This window comes from Medicago sativa, chromosome 3 (genome assembly GCF_051527215.1).
Source record: "Medicago sativa cultivar Bolivia chromosome 3, Bolivia_mono, whole genome shotgun sequence".
NCBI lineage: Eukaryota > Viridiplantae > Streptophyta > Magnoliopsida > Fabales > Fabaceae > Medicago > Medicago sativa.
The window spans coordinates 6881880-6899552 of NC_140751.1; the positions used below are offsets into that span (position 1 = coordinate 6881880).

At 31.6% G+C, this 17673-nt stretch overlaps 1 protein-coding gene across 1 annotated transcript; it reads left to right on the top strand.

Moving 5' to 3' along the window:
- The first annotated feature begins 8488 nt into the window (after positions 1 to 8488).
- On the top strand, positions 8489 to 11092 carry LOC146935290 (subtilisin-like protease SBT4.8). The gene is made up of 2 exons (XM_085750468.1): positions 8489 to 8965; positions 9297 to 11092. The coding sequence occupies exons 1-2, from the start codon at positions 8497 to 8499 to the stop codon at positions 11036 to 11038; spliced, it is 2211 nt and encodes a 736-aa protein (XP_085606594.1). The 5' UTR covers positions 8489 to 8496; the 3' UTR covers positions 11039 to 11092.
- Positions 11093 to 17673: the final 6581 nt, after the last annotated feature.

The following is a 17673-nucleotide window of genomic DNA, read 5'->3' on the forward strand; positions in this document are numbered from 1 at the left end:
AAATTTGCAGCTCAAAAAAAAAAAAAAAGCTTCAAGACAAGTGATCAGTTGTTCAAGTTATTAATAGTTCTCTCTAGTCCCCGAATTTAATTGTGATATGGTGTTATGGTGTGTGGGTATTTTAGATCCGTAGGATGATGTCTAACTCCTTTATTTTTGTTAAACCTACTTTCAAAATTTTCCCACCTCTAACCTAAGCCCCGTTATAACCTGAAAAGTCCTTAAAAGTGTGTACATAATATTGACTTTGATTGATTCTTAGAAATTTTTCAAGTTTTGGTAATATAATAGTTCTACATGTCGACTGAGTGAACCCTGTTATATTCAATTTTGTTGCGAAAAGTTGTGGAATGGATGTGTTACCAAGCAAGTTAGCTCATCATTTGCTAACAAGGGAGATGAACTTTTGACATGATCATTGGAGGGGTAAGTGTTACTTTACTGTTATTTTTCATTTTAATTTGGTTCCTTGAGGACAAGTAACGATGCAAGTTTGGGGTTGTGATGACACTCTGTCATTACCAGTTTATTAGACATTTTTCATGAAATTTTGATGACATTCATTATGATTCATGGAGCTGCAAGCCACAAAAGAACAGGAAATTGAAGTTTTGAAACTGGAAATCGGCCACCGAATGCTTGAATTCGGCCACCGATTTGCTGCCAGTTTGAGCAATATTGTTACTGGAAAAATCGGCCCCGGAATGGTATAAATCGACCGCCGATTTTACTTTCTATGGCAGCACAAAATTTTGAGTTCGGCCACCGATTTTGGAGCACGGTGGCCGATTTTTACCAGCTTATAAATTGAAAAGTGCGTTTTCAAATTAAGGGTTCGCGATTTTTGAGACCGAAAGGAATATTTTGGAGCAGAGACTTTGGAGATCTGGTGGGCAACCATCAAAACTAATAGTCAATCATCCATTACATGTATGAATCCTTCTTCTTATGTTAGTTAGCTTATACTTTAGCTATGAGTAACTAATTCTTTTGTGGTTAATCCTGAGATGAATCTGATTTAATCCTATGGGAACCCTAATTTGTTGAACTCCTTTGAATTTCAATGAAAGTTTAGTCTTTATTCATATTATGTTGTGTTTAATGCTTTTTGTATGTTTATCATTGACTACTAACCCTAGCTTTATGAATATGCAAATTGATCATAGAGATTGAATGACCACTAACCCTGACTTTTAACTCTGAACTAGTTAATAGGTTTAACCTAAGTAATCAAGCTAGAGATAGATCATTATTAGGTTATGACTCATGGATTAACGTTCTTTTAATACCTCCAACGATTTCGAATTCACTTAAGAGATTAAGGGGTTGTCACTTGCGGGGAGAATTCTAGGTCAAGAGATTGGGTAGAATTATTGTAATGCCCTCCTTTAGTGGAAAAATATATTATTTAGAATAACGAGGCTTTGGGGCAGAATTGGAATTAAGAGAAAATAAATAGTTTAAGGTATATATAAAGAGGAGAGTCAGAGTTAGAAAATAAGGATTACGTGCAAACTGTTTTTGGGAGAAAGAGAAGAACCGGAGAAGAGAAGTCTGTAGAATCCTTGCAATCAATCAATCTAAGGTAAAGGTGGGATTCACTTCTCTAATAATGGGTTTATATTTATGAAATAGGGTTTAACATGTTTGTTGTTGTTGTTTTATTTTGATGATTAGAGAAGTTAGGGTTTTGAAAAGAAGTTAGGCTTTGAATTGCAAATTAATTATGATGAAATTGCATGCTCTTGGTATATGTATTTGGATACTTGATGAATTATGCTCAATTGATGATTTATGTTATGTTGTTGTTGATTGTGAATGTTAGCTTTCTAATGTCGTTGGTATGACGTCAAAAAGATTTATAGAACTTGAGTTATGGTCAAATTACTGCATGTAGGTCACAGTGAATTTGTATGGACTTTCTGCACAACTTTTTCGAAATTGAAATGAAAACTGGTATTGATCGGTACAGAATTGGCCTTTGGTGTAAACATGAAAGTTTTAGATAATTTTGCTAGCTTTCCAGTGGTTTTGGTTTGACGTGAAAATGACTTTTAGTTTTTGAGTTATGATGAAAATACTCCAAGGAGGTCTTAGCAAAATTGTACGGTGACAACATTCTCTGTTTCATGTTTTTGCGTCTTTTTCACACGTTTCTGTTTTAAATTGGTCTTTGGTATAAACATGAAAGTTGTTGATAATTGTGATATCTTTCCAGTAGCCTTGGTTTGACATGAAAATATGTTGTGGATAATTTATTATGTTTTTACAAAGATGCATGATGAATTGTTGATGTATAAATACGATATTATACGATGAATTGTTAATGTTTAAATACGATGTTATATGATGAATTGTTGATGTTTGAATACGATGTTATATGATGAATTGTTGATGTTTAAACACGATGTTATATGACGATGTTTATGATTGATGAATATGAAATTATGATGTGAAGTCGTTGTCGTTGTCGTTACCATAGTTGTCGTCAATGTCTTTAAAGTTGTAAGTAGTTTGTCAATGTCATTGAAGTTGTTGGTCATCAAAGTATTGTTGTTGAGTCCATGCATCATCATTAAAGACGAGGGCTTATGCCCAAGGAGCTTTTGCTCAATAAAGACGTGGGCTCATGCCCTAGGAGCTTTTGCTCAATAGCGACGAGGGCTCATGCCCTAGGAGTATATTTATGCTCAAAAGCGATGAGGGCTTATGCCCTAGAATGGTACCACATGCGTATTAAGTTGTCAAGTTGAAGTTGTTGTCGTTGCATTGTCATTGATATTAAGTTGTCAAGTTGAAGTTGTTGTCGTTGCATTGTTCATTGATGTCGAGTTGTCGGTGTTGTCGTCGTGTTGTCAAGTTGTCGAGATAATTAATGAGTTGTTATTGAGAAATTATGTGAAGCATTAACATTATTTAATTGTTGTTGTTTATGTTGTTAAATTCTCTACTTGACTCATTGTTTATTAGTATTTGCTAATGATGAATTGATGTTGTTATGTGTTGTTAAACTCTTTTGATGAATTATATGCTTATTATTATTGAATGTGAATCTCACCCCTTCTGCTTGGAAATGTTGCTCTTTGTATGAGTAACTTGCAGGTGATCGAGAATAAGTAGTTGTTGATTGTTGTCGTGAGTGGTTATCTCTTACTGTGTCTTTAGGTGCTCTGATACGTAACGGGATGTGAACTTTTGTGGCTATTTTCTATTCCTTACGTACTGCTTATGATTTTACATGACTATGATTTAGTTTTTGGATTATTACGAGATGTTTTGATGAGGCCTTCGTGCCAAGACTAATTATGTTGTTGAATTAAAATCCGCTACGAAGTTTTTGAATATTTATGTTGACCAATTTATGAAGGATGAATTGTTATTTATTCCATTTATGATTTTTAAGAAATGTAGCATTCCGTTTATGTTGAATGACTCTGATTTATATGTGAATTTTTTTATGTTGGGAAAACGGGGTGTTACAATTATCATTGAATGAATTAGGTATGCGAATTACCATAGGAGAGCTTCAGAGGATTCGAAGGAATTAACCATACTTCTCTCAATTTTCTAAAACCAATCTTTATTTACTTTTAATCAGTTTATGTTACAAAACAACTCAACTGCCTCGGGCAACAATATAAATTTTACGCATCCTTTTTAATGATGAAATTGCTAAGTAGAAGTTAAATACAGTCCTCGTGGAAACAAATTTTTATTACTTCGATTGAATTTGGTTCACTTGCCAAATATCTATCATTAGTTACTTCCAGGGTTTGCCTTGACTCTTGAAACACTTGTTCACATGCATGTACGGAAATGATCTAGGCCATCTTTCTTTCATAACCTACTTTCAGCCAAATAAGCCTACCCTGATGATATTATTCCTTTGTTGAGCCCCTTTGAGCTATTTATCCCATTCTTTGTTTATTACCTCATTACAAGCCAATTAAGCATTTGTTTTATCCATTCTTTTTATGTCCCAATCTCAGTGGATGAAGGAGCTTGAATTCTAAATTTTGAATAAGTGTGGGGGTGCTCATTATGGTTCTAATTTTTATTTGATAAGGGAAAGGGAAATATTATGTTGGTTTGGTAAGATGGAAAGAAAAAGAAAAGAAAAGAAAAATGAAGGAAAAAAATGGAAATATATAAAAAATAGAAATGAAAAAAAAATTGTGCTGAAAGTTGTATTGTGGGCAAATTCTGATGTGAAGGCGTGTGAAAAAGCTATCATAGGATATGAAGAAATTATGGTGTTGAGTTCTATTATGTTGCTGTATTTTGTTACTTTCAAACACCACTCATACTTGCTACTCAATGAATTCATGCTTCTTTATCCTCTTTGATTTATGCCTTAGTATTCCTTAGGTTTATACCACCTGTACCTTGGCCCCGTTACAACCTGAATAAAGACCTTTTGATCTATACATGTATTTGCTTCATTGTGTGGATGTCCTCCATCTTTGGGGACGTAAGAGGCTTGTCAAGCCTATGGTAGTGCTAGCTTTGATGATGTGCTTTGAGTGCAAATACTAACCCTGACAGTCCATTTTATACAGATTGCACACACCTCACGAGTGATTGAGTGCACTTTATACTTATATATTCTGTGAGGTTCTATCATTCTTGATGCATTTTTTTAGTCTAATAGCCACCTTGTTCATTGTGCCTGTTATAAGATGTTATTCATGATTGCTATGCTCCTTGAATCCTGGAATGTGCTAATTGCTTGTAACTTTGCAGCATGTCGTGTCTCGTTTCTTTTCTTTTTACCGTGAGTCTTTAATCTTGAGTTTTGCTCGGAGAGCAAAAACTTAAGTGTGGGGGAATTTGATCAGTGCATTTTTAATGTACTTTCTTCTATCTTATGTTATGGCAATTCTATGATTTCTCCCTTTATTTTTAGTGTTTTTAATGTGTTTTCTAAGTTTAGTTTAGTTTTGCATTTATTTTATTTTCGCTACTTATTTTCTGAATAAACAGTAATTTGACACCTCTCATTGCTCAGGGCATAACTGGAGCTGCGCTTATCGGTTTGAGGCCCGCGACCATGCGTTGGAAAGCTAAGAGAAAGTGCTACAACTTTCATGTTGAGGCCAGAACCCAGTTCGGAGCGCAAAGGAGCCAAATAATTGCGTTATGTTCCAGACATTATTTTAATAAATAATTTCGAGACAACTTTGGTTTTTCGGCCCGATACATTTAAGGCCCGTTTTTTCCATGTAATATAAAAACTTAAAACGCAGCTAGGGCTGCTCATTCTGTATTCACGATTCAGAAAATAGAAACCCTAAGGCAGCCACTTGCTATGGAGAACTAATCTCTCTTTCGATCCATTGGTGAAGGAACTTTGTTGTTACTCTTGAGGTTCGGTATTAATAGCAATTTGTTAAGTTTATGCTGATCATGTATCAATTTTCTTGTCTCTCTTATGTGTATGAATTTGGTACAATTGATGCTTAATTATTCTGTTTCATATTCATACCGTTGAGATTGTTCGAATTAATTCATCGCTTGTTTAAATTAATTTGAATAGAAAACTATATATGCTTTTTTTTCGCTTGCAAAAAGGGTTGATCGAATCTTGTTATGATATTAACTTTGTTCTTGGTGACGCTTGATCATCACCATAGTTAGTTGAACACGTACGATGCTTAATCAAACGAATTCTATATAAAACTGATTTTCGCTTGTTAAATGAGTTTTATAATCAACCAAAGCATAAACTCTTAAACAAATATTCTCTGAGAAACTGTGATAGATGATAAAAAAAAAAGTTTCCTAAAACTAGTGGATTGCTTGTCTATTAATTGAATTCATCATCCTATTTACTATTTTTTACAACAAAAGAAAAACCCCCCAATTTATATTTTTGAATTCATAGTTGCTGTTCTTGTTATTGGTAATTGTTAAATCAGAAATCCTCGAGAGACGACCAAGGTTAACTACCTTGTACTACTTGTTTTAAAATACATATTTTTGATCGTGCACGACAGCGATCATTGAGGATAACACTTTACATCTTTATATCCGATCCATTGAAGTGTAATATTAATGAACGTGTAATAGTCTAATGTTTTGAAATTTGTGTCCGTAATGTTGAATTTAAATGAATTTTTGTTATGTGTAATTTGGATCGTTTATCTGAGACTTTGTGATTTTGAGAATTAAGGACAAATTGATGTAATTTGGATCGTTTATGGTCATTATATGCGATTAAGTGATTACACGTCATTAACGATGAATTTGTGTAATTTGGATTGTTTATATGTGATTATGTGATTTTGAGAAAAACGATGAATTTTGGTTATTTGGACCGTTATGTGATTTTGGGAATTTAAGTACAAATTCATGTAACTTGGATGGTTTATGTATCGTTAAGTGTGATTACATGATTACGAGTCATTACCGACGAATTTATGTAATTTGGACCGTTTGGATCGTTTATGTGTGCTTATGTGTTTGTGAGAAAAACGATGATTTTGTGTAATTTTCATCGTTTATGTACGATTATGTGATTTTGTTGTTAAACTGGCGTTATTCGGTTCAATTATGAGTGTGTAAAGATTACGGATCATTAATGACATTGTTTGTAGTGATTGCACACCAGTACACCATTTAATGTTGTACTGATATATCAGTACAACGTGAGTTAACTCGCGGATTGTTTTACACTTGCGTGACTTAAGTCACGCTGCGTGAGTTAACTCACGCAGAGTTTTACACTTGCGTGACTTAAGTCACACCGCGTTAGTTAAGTAACACATCATTTTACACATGCGTTAGTTAACTAACGCAGGGGTGTTTTGGTCAGTTGGTTGGGTGGGAGCAAAACTTGCTGGGAGAAGAGCATAATTCAACGAAAAGTTTCTACTCACTTAGCTCTTAAAACATCTGATAATTACCTCAAGTTACTACTAACTTAGCAAAATAACTATTCACACTAAAACACTATAATATTCTACCTTCTTAAATTACTAAATTACCCTTACGCAACAAATGACCAAAATATGCTTAGTCCTGAAAATGACTAAAATACCCTTCTCGCCTAAAAATCCACTAATCCCAAGTCAAACACACAAACAAGCAATTAACACATATAATAGACAAATAAAATAATCCTAACGAAAAACAGGATGTTAAATTCGTCACCAGTTGATCTCCATGGTTGATCACGTTAGGAAAAGAACAGGAGAAACCTGCTCTGATACCAACTGACGCAGTCGGAAGCGTAGGATAGCAAGCACTAAACCTAGATAGAAAAGTAACAAGTTTGCAAGCGACAAACTTGTGAAAACAGGGTTTCGGAATCCATCAGAAACTGAAAAAAAACTCTATAAAATATTATTGAATGAATAAAAGTTGTCTCTTAGGCTACAACCGTTAAACTTAAATAGGAAAATAACAAAACCCTAATGGGCCGAAAAATAACAAACTGAAAACAAAACAAACAAATAATAAAATCAGGCTGAAATAATAAAATACTAATGAAATTCTGTGGAAACCCTCCTACATCAGTGATCCTAATAAAACTTAAACACGAGGTGTTAGTTCAATGGTTTGATGTTAGCATTGTAACCTCAACGTACAAAATTTTCAAATACCCTCGAGGATACGTGTAAAATGACCATTAATACCATTTTCTTAAAAGTTAAATCCTAATTAAAAATGTATATTTTTTTAATTTTAATTCAAAAATAATTTGTATTATTTAGAATTTTTTAAATTTAGTGTTTAGTTCACATTGTTTTTTTTTTAAGATCAATAATATTTTTATTTAAATTTATCTATATATGACTTCTCAAAAAAAGAAAACTATATATGGAGATATATTAAATTCTAATTCTAATTCTAATTTTATATTTTGAATAACTTTTATAGTTTCAATTAAATATATTCTTTTCTTTAAAAAAAAATTAAGTATATCCTTATTTTTTCAAAAAATATTCAATATATTATTTTTTTATTTCAAAAAATTCAATATATTCTTTGTTTAAAATTTTAAATTAGGTATTATGATTAGAATTGAAAAAAGTGAGAAGGTGATGACTTTTCTTTGATATGGATGGTAAAGATATAAACAGTAATAAATAGATACATGTATATACTAAATCAAATTTGATTATTATTTTTTTATTTCAAAAAATTCAACATATTCTTTGTTTAAAATTTTAAATTAGGTATTATGATTAGAATTGAAAAAAGTGAGAAGGTGATGACTTTTCTTTGATATGGATGGTAAAGATATAAAGAGTAATAAATAGATACATGTATATACTAAATCAAATTTGATTATTATAAAATAGCATTAATTAATAATTTTTAAAAATATTTTTTTAAATTCAATTGCCATATGGTTATTAAACTTTTTTTTAGAGGATTAACCTATTTTTTTAAAATCAATTGAAAACATTTCCATTTACTTAAACTTTCTTTTGACTATAAATAAATTGTTTTAGTTTGAGCTAAACATTCACCATTTCGCAAATACAAACAATGGCCAATCATACTCTTGTTTTATTCTTCTTTATGTGTTTTGTTTTGGTATCAATACCCTTGGTGTGTGATGCCACTGAAAGTGACGATGAAACCACTAAACTTTACATTGTATACATGGGCTCACTTCCTAATGAAGGATCATATTCCCCAATCTCTCACCATCATACCTTGCTACAACAAGTTATTGATGATAGCGACATAGAAAATCGCTTAGTTCGAAGTTACAAGAGGAGTTTCAATGGTTTTGCCGCCATACTAAACAACCAACAAAGGGAAAATCTAGCCAACATGACAGGTGTTGTCTCAGTTTTTCCAAGCTCAAATTATCACCTTCAAACAACAAGATCGTGGGACTTCCTTGGTTTACCTAAATCAATCAAAAGAGGCCAAACTGTTGAAAGTGATTTGGTGATAGGAGTCATAGATAGTGGAATTTGGCCCGAATCTGAAAGTTTTAACGATAAAGGTATATATAATTTTAATCTAAATCAAAATATCTTACAATAATTATAATAAATATTGTTTTTCTTATAATTGTCATATGTATGAAGTATTCACCCCGCTTAAAATGATACATAGTTAAATAATGGTACAAATTTATGATTATTGTTATATTTGATTAATAAATTCTCTTGCAAAGATTTATTTATAAATGGTGCTGGTCATGAGTATCTTAGAATATTGAGCAATATTATGGTTTATAGATTAGGAAGAAAATGCAATATGATTAGAAGATTGTAGTAACCAACTATATATGCGGATTTTATTAATTTGAATTATTTTTTATGATAAATCAGGTCTTGGTCCCATTCCTAAAAAGTGGAAGGGAGTTTGTATGGGAGGCGGTAACTTTAGTTGCAACAATAAAATTATCGGAGCACGATTTTATGATGTGAGGGAATTTAGTGCAAGAGACAATGTTGGTCATGGAACCCACACATCATCAATAGCAGGTGGACGTGAAGTGGAGGGTGTGAGCTTTTTCGGTCTTGCAGAAGGAACTGCAAGAGGTGCAGTCCCATCTTCAAGGATTGCTGCATACAAAATATGCATCGCAGGTGGTTTATGTAGTAGCGATATAATTTTAGCTGCGTTTGATGATGCCATTGCTGATGGAGTTGACGTTATCACTATCTCTCTTGGTCATCCGATTCCCGGTGAATTTTTTAATGATCCTATTGCCATTGGTTCCTTTCATGCCATGGAGAAGGGAATACTCACAGTGCAGGCTGCAGGAAACTTTGGTCCTAACCCAAGCTCTGTTACAAGTGTTGCACCTTGGTTATTTAGTGTTGCTGCAACTACCATAGATCGTAAATTCATTACTAAGCTCATTCTTGGTAACGGAAAGACTCTTGTTGGTAAGTCAATTAATACCATCCCTTCAAATGGAACCAAATTTCCAATAGCTGTGCGTAATGCTTTAAAGTGCCCAACTGGAGGAAATGCATCCCCAGAACAATGTGATTGTTTTGACGAGAATATGGTGAAGGGTAAGCTCGTTTTGTGTGGATCACCAATGGGTGAACTATTTTCTCCTGCAAAAGGTACAATTGGTTCAATTGTTAATGTTTCACACGGTATATTTGATATTTCTGTTATCAGAGATAAGCCTTCAATTAACTTAGAACAAAATGACTTTGTTCAAGTTCAGTCTTACACAAATTCCACTAAACATCCTATAGCTGAAATTTTAAAGAGTAGGATATTTCATGACAACGATGCTCCAATAGTTGACATGCAATCTTCTCGTGGCCCAAATCCTAGAGTTCTAGAAATTTTGAAACCAGATATAAGTGCCCCGGGAGTGGATATTTTGGCCGCGTATCCACCTATAGTACCTTTAGATGATGTTGACAAAAGAAAGGCCAAATACACCATATTATCTGGAACCTCTATGGCATGTCCTCATGTTGCTGGAGTTGTTGCATACGTTAAATCTTTTCATACAGATTGGTCACCTGCAGCTATCAAATCTGCCATCATGACAACGGCTAAACCGGTGAAAGGTAGTTATGATGATTTAGCAGGTGAGTTTGCTTATGGGTCTGGGAATATCAATCCACAACAAGCTCTTCACCCTGGACTTGTTTATGACATCACAAAACAAGATTATGTGCAAATGCTTTGTAATTATGGTTATGATGCTAACAAAATTAAACAAATAAGTGGAGAAAATTTAAGCTGTCATGAAGCTTCCGAAAGAGCCTTGGTCAAAGATATAAACTACCCTGCAATGGTGATTCCTGTTGAGCCTTATCATAAGAGCTTCCATGCCAAAATTCATAGAACAGTGACAAATGTTGGCTTTCCCAACTCAACCTACAAGGCTATTCTCATCAATCATTATCCAACAATCAAGATTACTGTGAAACCAAAACTTCTCTCATTCACATCATTAAACGAGAAACAGTCATTTATTGTTACTATTGTTGGGGGAGGAAAATTAAACCAAACTGTGTTTTCCTCATCCCTTGTTTGGTCTGATGGCACCCACAATGTGAAGAGTCCCATCATTGTGCAAATTCTATCTCTATAGTTGATCATGTTATTGCTACAGAAAACTAAATATATGATTCTCTCTTTCTTATAATTGCTCATGTTGATTACATAATAATCCAAAATTAATAGACATAAAATTAAAAACAAAGAAGAACTTTGAAGACGGTTATGATATCAAACATATACAATAACTCATATTGTACAACTTTTCTCTTGAATAAATTTGACAATAGTTTACAATAATAATAAAAAAACAAAAATGAAAATCTGGAATAAAATCAAGGCCACACGGATCCTAGCCAAAGGTCCAAATTCATTTTTTCGAATACTGCTTTACCCAAACTGTTTTGCTCACTCCCAAAGTAAATGTCCAAAATGCCCTTACGTGATTTAAGTCACGCTAGTGTATAATTTACGTTTCTTAAGTCACACAACGTGACTTAACGCACGCTAGTGTTAGCTCTGCGTGACTTAAGTCACGCACCACTGAGCCTTAGCGCGAGTTAACTCACGCTAGTTGGCCGGTGGTCAGAACTGAAGAACAAACGTTTTTTGGTCTTTGGTCAGTTTTTCAACATTCAATCCACACGTTTTTTTACCAAATTTTACACGTTTTTTGACCACATTAATGGTGTTTACAACATATTCTACCATTCCCACCTATAAATACCCCTCCATACTTCCCTAATTCCTCATACCATATCACTTTCTCCCCCTCCTCACTCTCTCCCTCTATTTCTCTTCTTTTTTTTTCTTTCAATATTCTCTTTGGGGGCAAAAGTGATCAAACTTCTTCGGGGTAAAATATTGAGTAGCCGACTTGGGAAAGTGATCGACCCTTGGGATAAGTTTAAATCTGCTTTTTTTAACCCCAGGGACTTTTTATCGTGGGTAAAAAGAGTTTCTTGGGGTAAAAAAAAACCAGATTTAAATTTAGCCCAAGGGTTGATGATGTATTTTCCCCAAGAAGGCTGCTCACTATTTTACCCCAAGAAGGTTGGTCACTTTTTACCCCAAGAAGGAGAAAATAAGTAGTGAATTTGAATAAATTATTGTATGAATTATTGTATTGTATGAATTATTAATAAAATGAGATATTGTTATATGCCTCAATTTTGTTCATTCCTTTTTATTTTATATTTGCTTTTATTTTCTAATGTTGTAGATAGACTTTTAGCAAGTGTACTAAAAATATATCGAAGTAATAAAATTTATAAGTTCGTATCCACATGGACTGTTTCAATTTCTACTCGGCAAAAGCGTTAAAATAAAGGATTTAAGAAATAACGGGTATGTAGAGCATATATTTGATTGAGTTCAACAGCAAATAAAAATAAAAATAAAAATAAATGGTTTTGGAAAATATAGAGATAAAAAGTGATCAGGTCTTTCGAATCAATTAATTATCGTTGTTTGGTAAATTGCACCTAGTCTCTACAATTATTCTCCTAGACTCACGACAAATTAACAAAAAAATAATTTTGATCAATCCCTTGACTCAGAACACTCTTCTAAAGCTACAACACCCTAATCCCTTAGGTGAGTTCGTAACCGTTGAAGGCTTTATGAACGTTAATTTTTATGTCATAACCTAACAATCATATATCCCTAGACTAACCCGTTAGATTAACCAGAATTATTAGATCCAATTCAATAGCTAGGGTCAGTAGTCAATTGATATTTGAATTCAGTTTATATGTGATCAGTATACAAAAAGCATTAAGAGCAAACAATTCTGAATAAAACTAGGATTATAATTGTATTGAAAAGAGTTTATACAATCACATGGTTCAAACAACTCAAATTAAAATCATCTCAGACCTAATCAAAGGAAATTAGCTAGACATGATCAAATACATAAACAACATAGTAAAGAAAATAAACCGATAGAGTTTCGTCGTTGTCGGCGTTGCTCCTCAATTTTCTTTCAATAGCACGGTTGATGTTCTTTTCCATCCGCATGTACAAGCTTATTTCTTCTTCTCGTGTTGCGTGAATGAGTCACCAAAAGTCTCTGGTTCCTGTGCGTGGTTTCTCCTTTTATTTCCCTCTGACCACGTTTCTTTTCCATTCTTTGCTACATGTTATGTTTTCTCCTCTTGATGAACAAAAGCCCATCAATTAAGATGAATTCTCCGTACATGTTAAACATCACCCTAAAGATTGCATACAATTGGTTCACATCATCTGAGTTGGACAAACCTTTTCTAATAAGAAGACATCTTAACTTCATCATGTTTTACTATGATTGCTTTTCACTTATCATAGTTTCTTCAATAGAATGTATCAAAACCTTCAATCAACCATTAAACAAAAATCATGCATGGTTTCTTTTTTATTTCTTTTGACCGGATAAAACATAATCCTTAGTGTCATTTTATCTTAGTTAATTGACAATCAATATATGACTTTTTCTACTTTAATTTCTCAATGAGATAGTTACTATTAAATAATTTTTTTGGGGGGACTATTAAATAATATTGTTAATTTTGTTATCTACTGTTTATTATAAATAATTTCCATTTGCACGCAATTCCACGCACCATTTAAATCAAAAATTGTATTTTTTTTTAATATTTTGTCTCAATGTCATGTCTTTTTTTTTTGTCTTTCTAAATTTCACGTATTTGGTATTTTTAACTAGGAAAAATGAATTATATTAACACAAAAATATCAAGTATTTGTATAATTAATAATTTAATAATTGTCTAGAAGTCATAGCTCAACTGGCAAATGCCGAAATTGCAAGGCCGGACGTCATGACCCTGGTTCGAACCCAGGTCCTCACAGTTGTGTGTGAGTTTATTTTCAGTAGATTACCACTTCATCTAAGGCAAAATAAATAAATAATAATAATTAATATGATTCTCGAATATTGATAAGCAATTTAAGAGTAATTAATGTCACTTAAATTAAAATGATTTTATCATCTAAGGCAAAATAAATAAATAATAATAATTAATATGATTCTCGAATATTGATAAGCAATTTAAGAGTAATTAATGTCACTTAAATTAAAATGATTTTATAAAGGTTAAAATATGTCATGTAATTATTTAGAATGAAAAATGTCTTGATCGATGGATTAGACCGAAAAAGGAAAAAAAATGATAGTGTTAGTTATAGACCCTAATTAAAGGAAACAACTAAACCAAAAATATATGGAAACAAACAAATATTGGATTATATTATAACAAATAAATCGGAGACATTTAAAATTCAAATAGTTCATTTTTCTATCCGTATAAAAAAAACTGAATTATTTTAATCTTTTAACATTTTTTATTAATGTTTTATATTCAATTCTTTTAAGAGAATATTTAATTTAAAAAAAAGTTTTTGACAAGTTTAAAAAAAAACTGTCATTAAATTTTGAAATTTTATATTTTTATAATTGAAAATAATTAAATTTTATGTGTCATTTTAATTGGGTTGATTCTATAAATATTAAACTTTGTCGTTTAATAGGTCGGACAAAAAAATAAAACGTTCTTTAAATAAGATCCTTAATTGTAACCCTTAATTAAACGAAATACAAAATAAGAAATTATATTTCAAAGAAAAAATGATGTGCTGTTGAAATTTAAATAATTGAGGTTACTTAGAAAAAACTGTTTCTAAATAAACTAAAAACAAAAATATTTTATGTTTTTTATTATTGTTTGACATCCATTTTTTAAAAAGGAATACCTCATGTACTTTGAAAAATTATCACTAAATTTTTAAAAAAAATATCATTAAAATTTCGAATACTTCAATTTGAATAATTTAATATTTTTCTTTTTTTTGTGATTTTTTTCATGTTATTAAGTATAATCATGATAAAATAAATTAAGAGTCATTAATGTGGCCATTTAAATTAAAATGATTCTATTAAATGTCTCATTTATTGGGTGAGATGAAAAAAAAATGTTGTTTAAATGATACCATTATATGATATCATGGTTTGAATCACTATTTTTGCTATTAATACTAATAATAACATTCCTGATCAACGTTGGCTCGGCTAATAATGAGTTGACTCAACCTCAAGGGCGCGGAGTCAATCCCCACTATTAGCTTGAGTATCTCTTTGATAGGGAGTAACTTTGTAGGTGCTCATTGAGTCATGAGACATATCTTGATTACAATAAGAAAAACAATTTTTTTTTTTAATTGTAAATTGTAGATTATGATAGTAGTCTAACTCACCTAAAAAAATTACAATAAGAAAAACAATTTTTTTTTAAATTGTAAATTGTAGATTATGATAGTAGTCTTTGAAAATCCTCAATTTATATTATGAAAAATTAAGGATGTGTTTGTTTCAAGGCAAGAAATTACATATCTTGAAAGGACATTCATACCCATGTTTGGTAAAAATTTAGATTTCCTGGAATATTTTAGAAATTAAAAATGGAAATAAATGTTAATGGTAGTGAGAATAACAATAGAAGAACAATAGAAGAAAAGATGTGTAAATAACATTCCAGAGAATATAATATGCATGGGAACAAATTATCAAAACTTAAAACAAACATGAGAATGTAGCATTTCTAATCTCACATTCCTCGGAATCATATTACAAATCTTGAAATAAACACACCCTAAAATCTCTTTGACATATTCTAAAGGAACTTTTTTTTAAAAAGAAATAATAATAATAATAAACACAATTTAAAAGGAGAATTGAATGATATCCAAAATTAAATTTTAGCAATATCTCAATGGTTTTGTCAATTTCAATTTTACGAATTTTCAACAATTTTTTTATACAATTTAATTAGGGGTCCCTCACAAACGTGGAGAGATAGGGTGCTTATATAGCCATCCTTCTCTACAAGCACCTTATTTATTTGCTCCACAACGGGGGTGCTTATTTATTATGGTGTTAAATAGGTGAAGCACCCACATTGTGGATAGTCTTTTAGATAAAAGAGCACTCCCAAGTATATTTATGTTTACTTATCTCCAAGGATAATAGCTGAGTTCGAAACTCATAATCTCGAAATTCAAAGTTTGTCCTTCTACTGAAAAATCACAATGAACAAGAAAATAAATTTTTATTTCAAATTAATAATGACAAATCTCTCATCTTGATTTTTTACTAAAAGAGTTTTTGGTTTAATTGTTCATGCTAATTAGGATTGCTCGGTCAAATATATTATCCAAAAGTTGTTGATAATTTTGTGGATTTTTTGAAGGAGTTGAAAACCTTAAGTCATCAGGTGTATTGGTCATCTAACTTATATGTAACATCTACTTTATCATCCAATATAGAACTTTAACTCACACTTGACACATTGCATCTCTCAGTTAAGTTTGAGACTCTTTGCGTCCGGGATATAGAGACATAATAAAATAAAGTTAGACGGATGCATGACATGTTAAAAAAGGTGGGTTGATGGTGGCTTTATACAAAGAGTTTTTATCCCTTTCTTTCATGATAAATAAAGGATTAAGCAAATGAATCCAAAATCGAAGATAACATTTCATCATAATGTTAGGACTTTTGCGGGAGCGTAAACTAGGTTGGATAATCACATTAGACTAAGAGCAACTACTCAAGTGAGATTAACATCACATCTTCGTCCAAATCTTAAAGGCATTGGATTTATGGGTCATCTCACTTATATGTTTGTCATTATATTCTCTTGCATCAAATCTGAAGCTTTAACTCCTATAACGCATGTTAACATCTCTCCCTTGAAGTGTGAGACTATCCGCATTTGTTATTTGGTAACAAAGCCAAATAAAATTAGATGATGACATATAATGGTAAAAATGGTGAGTTGGTGGTGATTTAATGGAGGGAGGTTTATGTTCCTTTCTTTCATGAGAAGTTACGAAATAAATTAGAAAATGAAAAAAAATAAAAAAAATAATTTGAAAATGAGAGAAATGATAAGGAAATAAAAGAGTGTGCTTTTAGGGGAGCGTATAAGGAATAGAGTGAATTGTCGATAATTTTACTGGTTCGATTAAGGAGTTGGACATTTTTTAGTAATTATTAACCAAAATATTAGACTAACTAAAAAAGCGCCACATTATTTTAAAATTTCTAATAAGTATTTATTTTGTAAAATCAACAATACACATATGTTTTTTTTGATTGTCAAATTTCACAAAGAATAAAAGTGAAGGAGTTTGAAGTAGTTGAGGTTGAATAACAAAAAAAAAATATAGCATGAAAGAGAATGACATCCAATAACTAAAGTTTATGATTAAAAATAAATAAACAATTGACAACTGAAAACTAACAAAATATATTATCATAATGTTGGGATTTTCGGATGAGTCTTCACCGGGTTGGATGATCGTACTACGTCAGTAACAACCATACAAGTGAGATTGACACCACATCTTTATTCTTTACATAAAACCTTAAGACACTATGTATTTCGGTCATCTCACTTATATGTTGTTCAAAATCTACTCTCCCATGCAATATATAACGTTAACTCACATTTGACACATTAACATATCCTAATCAATTGTGTGACTATCTGCGTCCATAATTATGTAACGTAGTCAAATAAGGTCAAAAATAGGTGCAACATGTTCAAAAACGTTGATTGGTGGTGATTTCATGAAGGGTAGTTTATATTCCTTTCATCTATGAGAATAGAGCAAGGAAACTAGATAGAAAAATAAAACAAATATGAAGAAGAAGAAAATTGAACATGGGAGAAA